General features: G+C 50.1%; 1 protein-coding gene across 1 annotated transcript in view; it reads left to right on the top strand.

Moving 5' to 3' along the window:
• MYO18B (myosin XVIIIB) overlaps positions 1–12,504 on the top strand; it is a 255,291-nt gene extending 242,787 nt beyond the window's left edge. The window contains exons 43-44 of the mRNA XM_032310793.1: positions 8,785–10,033; positions 12,296–12,504. Of these exons, the coding sequence (XP_032166684.1) occupies positions 8,785–10,021 (1,237 nt within the window). The 3' untranslated portion in view covers positions 10,022–10,033; positions 12,296–12,504. The remainder of the gene's footprint in view (positions 1–8,784; positions 10,034–12,295) is intronic.
• The last annotated feature ends 697 nt before the right edge of the window (positions 12,505–13,201 follow it).

Raw genomic sequence — 13,201 nt, 5'->3', positions numbered from 1 at the left:
GACCTGAGATCTTTCCTTTGTTGTTCCAGGTGTAGAATGAGGCATCCAAGAGAGCTGGGGTTTCACCTCCCTTTCCATTCTGATATTCTAGAAGTTGACAGAATTCTGTAGCAATGAAACCAGCCTTTTGGCTTGGGTTTAGACATGAAATATTTGCTCCAGATTGTCTGCCGGAAGTTGGCTTGGGATCTATTGTTTTTAAGCTCGGAGATGTGGGATTGGCTGGCTGGGAAGCAGAGCTGCTAAGGTGTGAATGAACCAGCCAGAGGAGTTGGATGGAGCCCTTTTGTTCATTCTTTCTATGTTTCCACCCTCCCCACCTCTACCCCTCCATCCCTTCATTTTTTCTATCCTATAAACTTTCCTTCTAGATACCCGGGATTCATAGAAGAACAATGGGAACTAGTTCATAGTAATCTTGTTGGGGGTTACAAATAAGTCAACAGGCAATTTCAGTACATAATGATGGGGGTGCTCAGGGGCTGTGGAAGCCAAAAGAGATACCCTATCCAGTTGGGGAGGTGAGAGAAGGCTTTCTGGAGGAGGCTACAGTTGGGCTGAGCATTGAAGGATGAGTAAAAATTTTTCTTTTCTTTCTTTCTTTTTTCTTTTTTTGTAATATAGAACAGTGGTTCTTCCAAATCACCTGTAAGTTCCACTTCTCCTCTCCTTCTGTCCTTCCTCTCTTCTTTCTTCCTCTTATATTTTTCTACTCCAGAAGTATCTGGGCACCATCCATTCTATTAGCCTCCACCTTAATTTAACAATGACCAGTGTTTTGTGTATCAACTTCATTTCTGTCTTTAGCTCCCTTTCTACTTCTATCCACATCAAAACACATTTTTTATTTTTTTGCTGAACAATGTGAAAGTAAGTTGAAAACATCATAATAGTTTTCCCTAAAATAGTTTTCCATCTTTCTTCTAAGAAGGACATTTCCTAACTACCATAGCACTCATGCACCAAAGAAAATTAACACACTTCCAAGATCCAAACTCCCGCATTACCCCCAATTTCCTAAAATTGTCTGTATCACTGTATTCTCTTAAGGATATCCATTGCATTTTGTTGTTTTGTTTCTTTAATCCCTCTCTTTAAAAAATTAGTAGAGTTTATTTTGGGGGAAATTTTTAGAAGGATTACAGAAAAATTAAGCAGAAAGTTCCCATATACGCCATCTCCTCCCAAACAGTTTTCCCTCTTTTATTCATATCTCTGGTTAGCCTTTATTTCCTTTGAAAGTAGAATGGTCTCCTCACTTCCCCCTCATCACACTGAAGTGTGTGTGTGTGTGTGTGTGTGTGTGTGTGTGTGTAATAGAATTTTAGGGGTGGTTCTGATGGGCAACTGCATTCAAAAACTGCTTGTCCTAGGACCTAGGACCCAGTACCTAGTACCTAGCACCTAGCACCCAATAGAATGTATGGGTGAGGTCAAGGAAAAGTCTGCTGATGTACAGAAGGTTGGTGGACGGGTGTCTACTGAGGGCAAATTACTGGTCTTGCCCATGTGTCAAGGACTCATCACCTACTTAATATCAGAGCAAACAGCAAGGAAGACTTGGGAGTTAACTTGTCTCATAGAAACCATTATATTATCAAGAATATAGGGTATTTACAGAGTCTGTTTCCTGACTCAAGTCTTTGTACTTTCTGGCCAGGAGTAACAAGTTTCACTGTGGTTGAATATGCTTCCTTGGTATTCCACCCCCATGGCTTCCTCCTTGCTTTGAGTCTTCCAGCTGGATGGCCTTTCTCAGTCTTGGTTTCCTTGCCAAATCCAAGATTTGGATTATCAGCCCTTACTTGCCAAGGGTTTGTATATTGAAATAAGCTCATAACTAGTAAGGAGGAGGTGGTGGGGAAGGGACTGGGATCTCCTTCTTATGCTTGGCACGTCCTCCTTGACATCCCTGCCCAAACCCTATCCCCCTTCCAAAAGCCTCACTCAACCACCAATGTCCTCCAGAAAGGCCAAGCCACCAGGCTCGGGTACCTCTCTCCTTTGCCAACCTCCTGCTATACTTAGTCTAAGGCTCAACTTATCCAGAACTTTTTGCCCTGCTGACTCTTCTTCATGGGTTTATCCAGTCTCCACTCCTACTGTGTGCTCTCCAGGAGGGGAAGGCAACACATCCTCTGCTCCCTGGAGCTCAGCCTGCCATCTTATATGGCCAGACTAAGAGGAGGAAAGCCTTGGCTCTGCTACTTCCTCAGCAAGCGCACTTGCCTCTCCAAAGCCTCAGTTTCCTCATCTGTAAAATAGGGCAGTAAAGGGTAGGAGAGTAGAGCAGTCAGATGGCATGGATCCCAGAGCTGGACTCTGGCTTAAATCCATGTTCTCCCACTGATTATAAGGCAAATCATGTATCCTTCTGAGCCTCATTTGTGAAACGGGGAGATTATGATAGTGGGTTATAATAGAGGACTATTGCAAAGATAAAAATCAAGGAGTGTCTTGCAAAGCCTAAAGGCATAATATATAGCAGTGTTTATGAAGAATTCAGTTACACCCTGTTAGGGTTTAATAAATGTCTCATGATCCTACCACATTACACAGTCTTGGGCACTGTATCAATGTTTATTACAGATTATCCATTGTTGTGTTGGCCTTGGTCACAAAACCTTCAGGTCATCTTAAAAGCATATCTGGCTTCCCATCCTGGGCCTCGCCAGTATTAGAACATCCATACATTTTTAATTTCCTCTTAAATTTCAGGGTGCGGATGAAGAATGGGGGTGACAGCACATCTCAGGGGATGATTCATGGTGTCATTAAGTCTGCATCGAGTTTTCTGTAGCTCCAGTGGGCCCAGGCTCTGCCCAGACTCAGACTGGGGGATTATTTTTGCTGTATAATTATGTCGAATGCCCATGAATCCTGTGTCTCTCCTTGACTTGAATCTCACGTTTTTGGTTCATTATGTCCCAGTGGGTGTTGAAATATATAGACATGTAAATAGGAGTTCAGCCGGTTGAGGTTTCCACTTGCCTTTCTAGCTGGAGGATGTGGGATGTTGTGGAAGGGAAAGGCAGGACATACAGATCTGGCCCACCAAGGTTCAAATCCAGGCTCTGCCACTGAGCCGGTGACCTTGAGTGAATGGCTTCTTATGAAGGAGACTCCATTTTCTCATCTGTAAGGTGGAGTGAGGATTCTGATCCTGATGAGATTGTGCATACAAATTAAATGAGTATAGAGGTGACTTTTTCATTTTCCACCTGATATTCATGGAGCATCTACTCATGTGGTAAAATGATGGAGCCTTGTTCACAGGACAGCCTGGTGGGGGCAGGGGTGTGGTCCATGCTGAGACACATGTCTCAGCAGCTGGCTCATTCTGCCACCTAACAGACTGCTTTGATATCCTTGTCTTTTTCATGTGCTGCTCAGAACGTGGTCATATATAGCAACTGCTCATTCTGGAACTTTTACCCTTAGTCTGGGGCCTTCTCTAGCCATGATGGGCAGAGCCATTAAGGAAAAAAACAATCAAACAAGCATTTAGATGTATAAACATACATTTGCTAAGAGTAGCATTTTGATCAGAGTAAGTAATACCAGCACGTTGAAGTGCATCAGCCTTCACCTTGCATGAAGTGGTGGGGACAGGTGGAGGTGGATCCGAGCGACATTCACAGGACCTGACTCTACCCATCACATAGGCCCTCTCTAATTCCTCACAGATCCCTGTGATATAGGGCCTTATCCCCACTCCTCCAGCTGAGCAAGTTCCAGCTCTACAAGGGACCTGGCTGGGCCCGAACAGAGGCAGGATTTGAACCTGGATCCATCTGCCTCTGAAGCCCATTTTCCTAGCCTGGGAGGTAAGAAGGTGCAAATTTCCATATTTCTGCATATTCGTATCCTGATCTCTCTCATAAACCTTCAGAAGTTTAAGCCACCAATACTTAGAGTATTTTCATGTCTATTCTCTTATTCATCAATTTGCTTAATAAACATCAACCGGTACCTAGTGGGTGACAGACACTAGAGCTTCACCCACTCATCCAAAACACACTAAGTGTCAGGGCACTGACACTTCACTCATTCATTGAGCCTATGTTAGTGGAGCAGCTACTATGTGCTAGAATGCTGTTCTTGGCGCTGGAGTATGTCAGTGAATACAACAGACAAAACTGCTGTCCCTTGGAGCTCTTATCTCCACAACATTGCAAGGTTGACCTGATTTCCCCCCCATTTCACAGATGAGGACAACTGAGGCAAAGAGATAGGTGACTGTCCCAAGGCTAGTGAGTGGCAGAAGCAGACCAAGCTTCACGTGACAAATATTATCTGGACAAAGTAACATAGGAAACACTGTTAATTCTGTATCACATCACAGGGCTCAAAGGGAGGCTGCAGAGGATGGTGCTATTGGCTGTGGGGTCAGCTCTCCTGAGATTGGAATCCCACCTCTATTACTTCCACCTGTGTCTGCTTGCAGAGTTCACCCCAGGTCCCCTTGTAGTGCTTGGAGGTCATTAATTCCTATCTCTGGACTTGCTGTAAAGATTATGAATGAACGTGGCTATCAGCTCCATGAGGGCAGGAAGCCCATCAGCTGGGTCTCCCTTATATGCGGGACACCCAGCACTGGGTGATACACAGTAGATGCCCAGCCTAGAGGTAACTGTTTCAATGACAACTGACTTAACCCTCCACTCAGTTATGGGACCAGCCCAATGCTGCTGTGACTAGAAGCTCAGTTCTAGCTGTTTTCGGTAGGTATGCTAGAGAATTATTCCTCTTCAGATGCACTAAGGCCAGACAGCAGAAGTTCCCAAGACATTCCTGGAGTCTCTCCTTAGAGAAGCTGGGTGTCCTCACCTAGCATTTGTCCATACCTGTCTCCCAGTGACTCAGAGAAACTTCTATCCATTAGCACTCTCCCTGGCCAAGGTTCTGGGAGGCAGGCACAGTGATATCTTGATTATCTGCCAGCCATCCTTCATGCGATGCTGATGGAGGAGAGTTCCATCTGAGTCAGGCTGTCCAGTAAGGACAGCTGGGGGAAAAATGAGTCTTCCCAGGTCCCAGGATGAAAACAGCAGGCTGGTTTGAAATATCCAAAGCTGGGTCAGAAACAGATCATCTGACTCAAAGGGCAGAACTGGGACCCTCCCCCCAGAAACATGCAAGAGGTGTTTGTGTTCACATGAAGTTCTGTGGTCTGCACACAGAAAGCAGTGGATGCAAGCAACTTCCTACTTGGATTGGAAATGCTGGCGTTGCAGAGGTGTGGGTGGATTTCTGAGTGGCAAATCCAGGAGCCAGTACTCAGCCACGACTCCTTTCATTCTCTGCTGCTACCCTGGCCCTCCCTATCCCATGTCTCCTGCTTCCCTTCTCGCTCTCCCCCCACCTCCTTCTCCTCCTCATCTGTCCTGTCTGGCTACCCAGGAGTTTACACAGCTTGGCATATGTTCCTGTTTCCAGCCCACCAGCTGAGGCTCTGAACACACCAGACAACTCCAGGAAGGTGGGACTAAGCCCACCATCCCCCCCTACCCCCAGAGCACCAGGCTCTTGGGCCCCTCAGAGAGCTCAGTGACCCCCAGCCTGGGACATTTTGGCTTACACCCCTTATGGAAGGTGCTGCTCCTGGTGGCCTCTGGGAAGACAGTCAGATCTGTCGGTCTGGTGGAGACGGAGAATCCCATGGGTTGGCCCCAGTGAGCCTCCGCCTTGTGTCATGGACACGAGCTTTTACCACCTGGCACCTCCAGACCCCTACTCCTGGGCTACTGACAGCCTCCTGTGACCCCCAGCCCATCCCGCCTTGGATCAAAGATGGGGAGGACAGATCCTCCACTGCCAGCCTAAGCCCCTTCCCCACCACCCCCCCCCGTCTCTGCTCCCAGACACCCTCCTCCTCCTCCTCTCCATCAGCTCCATCTTCCCCCTCTTCTCCAGGCCCCCATCCCTTCACACTGCAGCTGCTCACTTGCCTGCTTCCTCTCCCCCCGCTTCCCTCTGTTCCTCCTCCCCTTCCCCCGTGCTTCTAGGTCCTCTTCCTTGTGAACCTATTTTCAAGCTAAACTTGACTCAGTTCAACAAAATTTACTGAGCAGCTGCTGTGTGCTGGGCTTGGTGCCAAGTCAGACGGTACAGGGATGACAGCCTGCACGGTCCTGACAGCAGGGCTGGGGGGAAGGGGTTCCCCCCACCTCCTCTCCTTCTGCCTCTTTCTACTTCCTCTTCCTCTTCCTCCCCTCCTCCCCTTCCTCCTCCTCTCCTTCCTCCCTTCCTCCTCCTCCGCGTCCTCCTCCTCCTCTCCTTCCTCCTTCTCCTTCTTCTCTTCCTTCTCCTCTTCTTTCCTCCTCTCCACTTTCCTCCACCTCCCTTCTCCTCCTCCTAACTTCTTTTCCCACCTTCTCCCCATGCTCTGCCCCGGCATCCACAGTCAGCACTGGAGAATGGGAGCTGGGGTGTGTAGGATGGCAGCATCCCAGGAAACTCAGTGACAGGAGCTCTGAGGCCACCATCCCCCACATGGCAGTCAGTGGATGTGACTGAGCACCTGAGACCCATTCATCACGCCCACCTCCCTACGGGGCCAAGACAGGGTAGAAATGACTTTTGCCAGCTCTGGCAGCAGCCCACTCCCCTGGCACTTGTGAGCTGTTTATTTAAAAAAAAAAAAAAAAAAAAAAAACAAGGAGCAAGAAATCTGCCTTGCCGTGGGCTCAGGAAGGGATTCTAAGGTAATGACATTGACGACACACTTTGAGGTCCTCATAAAGGGGGCACTCCAGACCATGTCCTGGGGTGACAGAAATGGAAGGTGACATTCAAGAAATGGGAAAAGAGGCAGAGGCTCTATGGGTGCTGTCTTGGTGCATGGGGACCAAGCTTTCTCCGGAAGGATGGCTGCCAGGTCACCTTCTCACTCATTCCTCTGCTCATCCCTCCTGGAGCTTGGACTGAGGCTTTCATGGAGCCCAGTGGTGGGTTAGGCTCCAGATGCCAAGATTCCTAGGAGTATTTAGGATCAGCACGGGCTGTTGGCTATTAATGATGCACAACCATTAGTTATTATTGGTTCTTAATTCTTCATCTCACTACCGTTATTTGAGAAGCTAGGGGCCAGTCACGTGCCCCAAGCTTTTCTTTCATTCCTGTGACTTCCCCACGTGTCAGCACCATGACCTGGTGCTTCTTTTCCACACCAGAAGCTGGAAGGGCTTGGCACCAGGAGACTCGGATGGCTGGGGCAGTGAGCAAGAGGGAAGTTCAAGGCAGGAGGCTGGGAAGAGAGTGGGTGACAGAAGTAGCTCACCTATACCACTGCCTCCAACCTGTGCCTGTGGTCCCACCACCACCACCACTGCCACCATGACCTTGACCCTCCACCTAGCTGACCAAGGGAAGCAGAAGCAGATGAATACAGCCAGGCCTGTGACTATCACTCATGGAACTCTTTAACCGAGCATCATTGCCATGGCGACCTCCCATACATGCAGGATCTGGGGAGGCATCTGCCAGTCCCAGAAGAGAGAGGCATATGGAATGGTCGAAGATTTGACCCCAGGAGCTCAGGAAAGCAGAGTCTAGGTCTGTACACATGTCCTTAGAAAAGATCCTGATTCCCGCTCCCTTATCTGTACCTTCCTCCCCCTCTGGATATCTCCTTCGGGGACCACTGACCAGGCTTCAAAAGTTCAGTTCAAAAACCCTTTAGTTCATTACGGTCCTCTCCTTTCTTTCTAAACTGTCCCTTGTGGTCAGGGTGCAATCACCCCTCAGTAAGCAAGAAGCCTTCCTCAGAGTCTTGTTCCAGAATCCCAACCCACCCCCTTACGTAAAGAGGTCTGAATCCTATTGCCACAGTTGGAGCAACAGTGTAGAGAAGCAGAATAATGACTAGAAACCTGCATGCACGTAGCCCTTGGTCATATTCAGGCTCCATCCCCTGGCTTTGTCTGCTTGCCAAGGCTCTGTTGTTCACACCCCTTTTGCTTTTTCATAAATTGTAACTTTGCCATGGGTGTGCAGGGGGTCATTTCTCCCAAGAGGAGGACAATTAGATTCTATTTATTAAAGGAACAGTTGATGGACTCCGGTCTCTCTCCTGTAAAAATGCCCTTTATTTTATAGTCTATAATTTTGCCTTGCCGCAAGGCTCCTACTTTTCAGAGGGGGAGTGTTTTTGGCTCAGCTCTTTCAAGATGCCTCTGTATGAAAGCCAAGCCTGGTATAGTCCCAGAATAGAAACCGTCTGTCCTCTTGTGTTTAGACTTGGTTTCGTGTCGATTTTATGAAAATCTTTCTCTTTTGGGGGGGTACCGAGTTCTTACCTCTACCCCATAAATCAATTAGGGGTGCCAAAGAGCATCCCACTGAGACGTATTTGGGTCACTGACTCTCAGAAGCCCTACTTGGTGGGACCCTCCTCTCGGCTCAGCCCTAAATAAATAAATAACTCCCTGCAGGTCCCCCTCAAGTCTCCAAGAAGCAAACCACTTATTTCGCAGCAGGCCCTGGTGTGGTAGGTCCTATCATGTCAGATATGTCAGCCATCCTAACTGCCGTTTTAATCCACTCGCACGTATGTAGCTGGGTTTAATTATAGGCAGAAACTGCATTTCAGAAAGCAACAAGAAATCATTTACATGGCTCGAATTTGCCCATTAAATCACTCGGTTCATTTGAGAGTGCAGTCAGGATGGTATGTGCAAAGAAAAATAGTATTAGTGCCTATGCTTAGCGGCTCTCACACCGATGGCACCAGACCGTGTGAATGCCGTGGTTTCTACTAACTGGTGTGTCTTCTTGGCGCAGGATGAAGGACGAGTCCAGAGATGCGGAGCGGTCCCAGCCGGCGTCAGCCCTGAGCAGAGCCCGGACCGTGCAGAGCCAGACCTCAGGGGACAAGTCTGTTTCACCCCTCTGCCTCCGACGGCAAAAGTACTACCATCCAGGGGATGGGGACGAGTGTGGTGGGCAGAGAAAACCTGCACAAAGACTGGGGACACGGTCTTCCTCCCCAGCTTCTCGGAGTACAGACACGTACCCTGCGTCCAGGGAAAAGCTGCCCAGTCCCTCGGCAGCCCTGTCGGAGTTTGTGGAAGGTCTCCGGAGGAAGAGAGCTCAGAGGGGCCGGGGGTCCCCGCTGGGGCTGGAGGACTGGCCCACCCTTCCCATTTACCAGACCACTGGAGCTTCTGCACTGCGGAGGGCCAGAGCAGGCAGTGACGAGGGAGCCCTCTCATTGGGGTTTGGGGTGAAGTCAGCCCTGGAACAGGAGGGTGCCTCTGGGACATCGGCCGGGCTCCTGCGGTCCACCAGCCTGAAATGCATCTCCTCCCAGAGCACCGAGGGCACCACCCAGCCGCCTGAGAAGCTGAAGACCCGGTTCAGCTCCTGCGAGTCCCTGTTCGAATCAGGGCAGAGCTCCGGCAGAAGACTGAGCTCCCCAAGCTCATCCAGGTCCCTGCTCTTGTCACCCACGCTGCGGCCTCGGAGGCGCTGTCTGGAGTCCTCTCTTGATGACGGAGGCTGTCCAGACCTGGGGAAGGAGCCCCTCATCTTCCAGAACCGCCAGTTTGCCCACCTCATGGAGGAACCCCTGGACAGCGATCCATTCACCTGGAAGGTCCCAAGCCTCAACTATGAACGCAAGACCAAAGTGGATTTCGACGACTTCCTCCCAGCCATCCGGAAGCCTGAGTCTCCCGTGTCCTTGGCTAGAGCCCCCAAAGAGGGTCAAGACAGTCCGCGGCACTCACGCATCCACTTTGAGACAGAGGAGGCCGACCGGACCTTTCTCTCAGGGATCAAGACCATTTTGAAAAAGAGTCCGGAGTCCAAGGACGACCCCGCTCAGCTCTCTGACTCGTCCTCCTCCTCCAGCTCCATCGTGTCCTTCAAAAGTGCCGACAGCATCAAGAGCCGACCACGAATCCCACGGTTGGAGGGTGATGGTGGCGAGCAAACGTCCCCTGAGCACAGGGAGCCGGGAGCAGGGAGCAAAGACGAGGACGTTGAGAGCATAATGAAGAAGTATCTCCAGAAGTAGGAGCCAGTGCAGGTAAAAGCAGCAGGCGGGGACTGTTCTTGGGAGAATGAAAACCAAACAGCCCGCCCAGGTCTGGCAGCCTGGAGAAAACCTGTTGCTGCTGCTGCCTTCCTTGCTGTGAGTGATTTCTCTAGAGAAGATGGGTTTTAGAGATTCTTGCGGAAGTAATGAGTTGCCAGATGCAAAGCTCTCTGCGAGGTGCCCCTGGTTCCTTAGGATTTTAAAATGCGGACCCATCAGAAAGCAGAGGGTCCTGTAGGACGGTGCTAGAGAAGGTGCTGGGCTTTTTTGTCTTTCCAAGGCTCCATTCTGCCTGGAGCTAGAGGAGCCATGATGGTCTTCTGTCCATGTAACGATGGCAAATCTTATGGGGAAGACTCAGGCCGGGGCAGAAGGGGCTTTGGGAAGAGTGGGATCCATCTCTTGCTTTACATATCCAGAGAGAAACGGAGGCCCCTTGTGTGGGTGGGCAGCAGCAGGGAGCCAGTGCAAAGTTCCCAGAGCAGCAAATGGGGAAAGAGAGGTAGGGCTTCCCTCCCCAGAGCTAATCCTGGACTTCTCCGGACTAAAGGTAGGAAGAGGAATCCATTGCTCATAATGGCTTGTATTTGTTGGGCATACATATCCAACAAGTCAGTATCCACAGGGATCCCCATAGGTGGTTAGGATGACTGATTCCCATTTTACAGTTTGGCAAACAGAGTCAAAGAGGTTAAGCCCCTTGTAGGACGTCAGCCAGGCAGAATGGCATTTGAAACTCCGGAATCGCCACTTATATCTGTAACACTTCTCCTTGGTGACCTATCCTGAGCACAATCAGGGATAAGCTCAGGGTCTTCTCAGTGACAGAGCAGGATCTTTAAAGAAGTTGCCTGTGTTGACATCCCATAGTGAGGTCGGCATCCCGAACATCTATACTTAAAGGGATGTCGGAACTTCCCGACTCTGACCTCACTGGTAAAACAAATGAGGGAGCCCTCAAGATCAAGATTTCCCTGGAGAGTCGGCCACCAACCCAGTCACCTTGACCCCCAGTTCGGTGCTCTTTGCCTGAGGCTGGGCTGGCCCCTGACAATCCCGCCCAGAGCACATTTCAAGCCTTAGGGTCCTGGATGTTCCACTCTGTGACTCCTCATTGAAAGGCAAAGCCAGTCTGGGGAGGCTGGACGTCATCAGAGGAGGTTTAGGTCCCTCTCTCCAGGTTCAAACACAAGGCAGATGTCCTACCAAGTAATATAATGGCACGTGGCCTCCGGGAAACTCTTGGGCACTGAACCTGAAGCAGCTCCAGGCTCTGGCAGGATGGGGCAGCCGCAGGCAGGTGCACAGCCTAGGCCTTGCCTCAGTCCCCAATGTTCCTTCCAGAGGCCTCCTGGACTCAAATGAGCCACTGGCCTTCACACCCATAGACCTCCTACTTTGAGAGGCACCCTTAGCCCATCAAAAAGCAATTGCCCCTTCCGAGGAGACGGGCTCAGACTGTAACAGAGCAAATTAATTTGACTTAACACGGCCTTCTCTCTGCTCTCAATTACCGGGAAGAGATGTGATATTCATTTACATTATTATGCTCTCGGGGACACAGAGAGCAGTTTCAAAGGCCAAGTAAAGGGCACACGTCCATAAGGAGAACAGTTCTTAGCAGAAGTCATCACAGAACATCTTGTCTCTGCCATTTTTTTTTTTTTAACTCAAGTCCTTCCCGCATCCAGTAGCGCTCACCGTGGTAACAGCCTCTGCCAAAAAAAATATCTTCCACCCTGACATGCACACTGGAGGCTTGACCTGAACGATAGAGGTATAGCCCCATCCCCTGTGAGGCAATGTATTAGGGGATTCAGATCCAAGTGAGCCCACCCCCATCCCTATAAGCTATCACCTTCCGTGTATCTGACTGTGAGACCTGGGGCAAATCATGGGACCTGGCCAAGCCCCTTTGTCCACAGCGCGAAATTGGGGCTGATAATACCATCCCCCAAAGTAACACTGTGAGATTTCTGTAAATGCCAGGGATCTCCAGCTTAGGGCCCAACACCTGCCGCAGGCGGATAACATCAGGTGCCCCAGCGCTCAGCCCTTTGGTCCTTCAGGAGCTCTGTCCCAAGCGTCTCTTCACTCATTCCTCTTCTGCTGCCCATGCTCCTTCATTCCTCTGGGTGGTGTCTCTACAGGAATGCCCCCCAGAGACAGGGGACGTCAGGTCCTCCCCCCACCCCCGCCCCAAACATCCTTCCTGCATCCCGTTGATCCACTCTGACCTATGTTTGTTTCCAGCCTCCTGAGATGTACTGTCCTGGAAGACTTCCTGGCCCCACCACTGGAGAGAGAGAGAGATGGGCCAGGCCTGCCCAGGGGCCCTCAGTCCAGAGCCGGCCAGCATGGCTGTGCTTGAGTGGCCAGAGGGGTCCGGCAGGAGGCATATCCCTCGGGCATGGGATCCCAGCATGCTTGGTCTATACAAAATAAAGTGATAGCTCCTTGGCCTCCATGCTTCCTGTCTGTTCTGCGATCATGGCACCCTGGAGGTTTGATGGGGGTGGCCTGGGGAGAAGGGTTCCAGGGAACAGCATCAACCCAAAATGTTTATTGTTTTGAGTACACACTGTTATTTCTCTCCCCTTCCATAACTCCACACAAGGGCCTTGCTCCTCTTCATTTGACCTCATCAACTCAAGTGCCACCTCCTCTGGGAAGTCCTCCATGATACATCAAACGGCAATAAGTGCTTGTTCTCCCTTCTCCCTCAATTCCCATATTTACCTCTATCCTAGTCCCCTTGCCTGCCTACTCACCTACTTTGTGCACATATGTGTAGGCAAGCTTTCAAGAAACTTGAGTAGATGAGTAGATGAACAAGCCCCTGAAAAAGCTAAGGAACCTATATTCCTCGGATGCGTGTGACACACTGACATGAAGGCATTCCCACCCAGGTGCACCCAGATCCACATTCAAGCGCCTGTGAACATCTGCTCACAGCGCCCCCCCCCCATACACCTGCTCGCATACACAGCCCTGCCACACCCACAACAGTATGCACATGTGCCACAAACTCCACTGGCCTAGGCACGTCTGTAGCTTGGATACCCGCTTCTCCAAACACCCTTGAAGTATTAGTCATACTAAAACTGTAGGCTGGTGTTTATCATTCACATGCTACGTTGGACACCTTGCTAAGCATTG

The sequence above is a fragment of the Mustela erminea genome, chromosome 13 (genome assembly GCF_009829155.1).
Source record: "Mustela erminea isolate mMusErm1 chromosome 13, mMusErm1.Pri, whole genome shotgun sequence".
NCBI lineage: Eukaryota > Metazoa > Chordata > Mammalia > Carnivora > Mustelidae > Mustela > Mustela erminea.
Note: the sequence above shows the minus strand (reverse complement) of the source record. Positions and strands in the feature narration are given on the sequence as shown.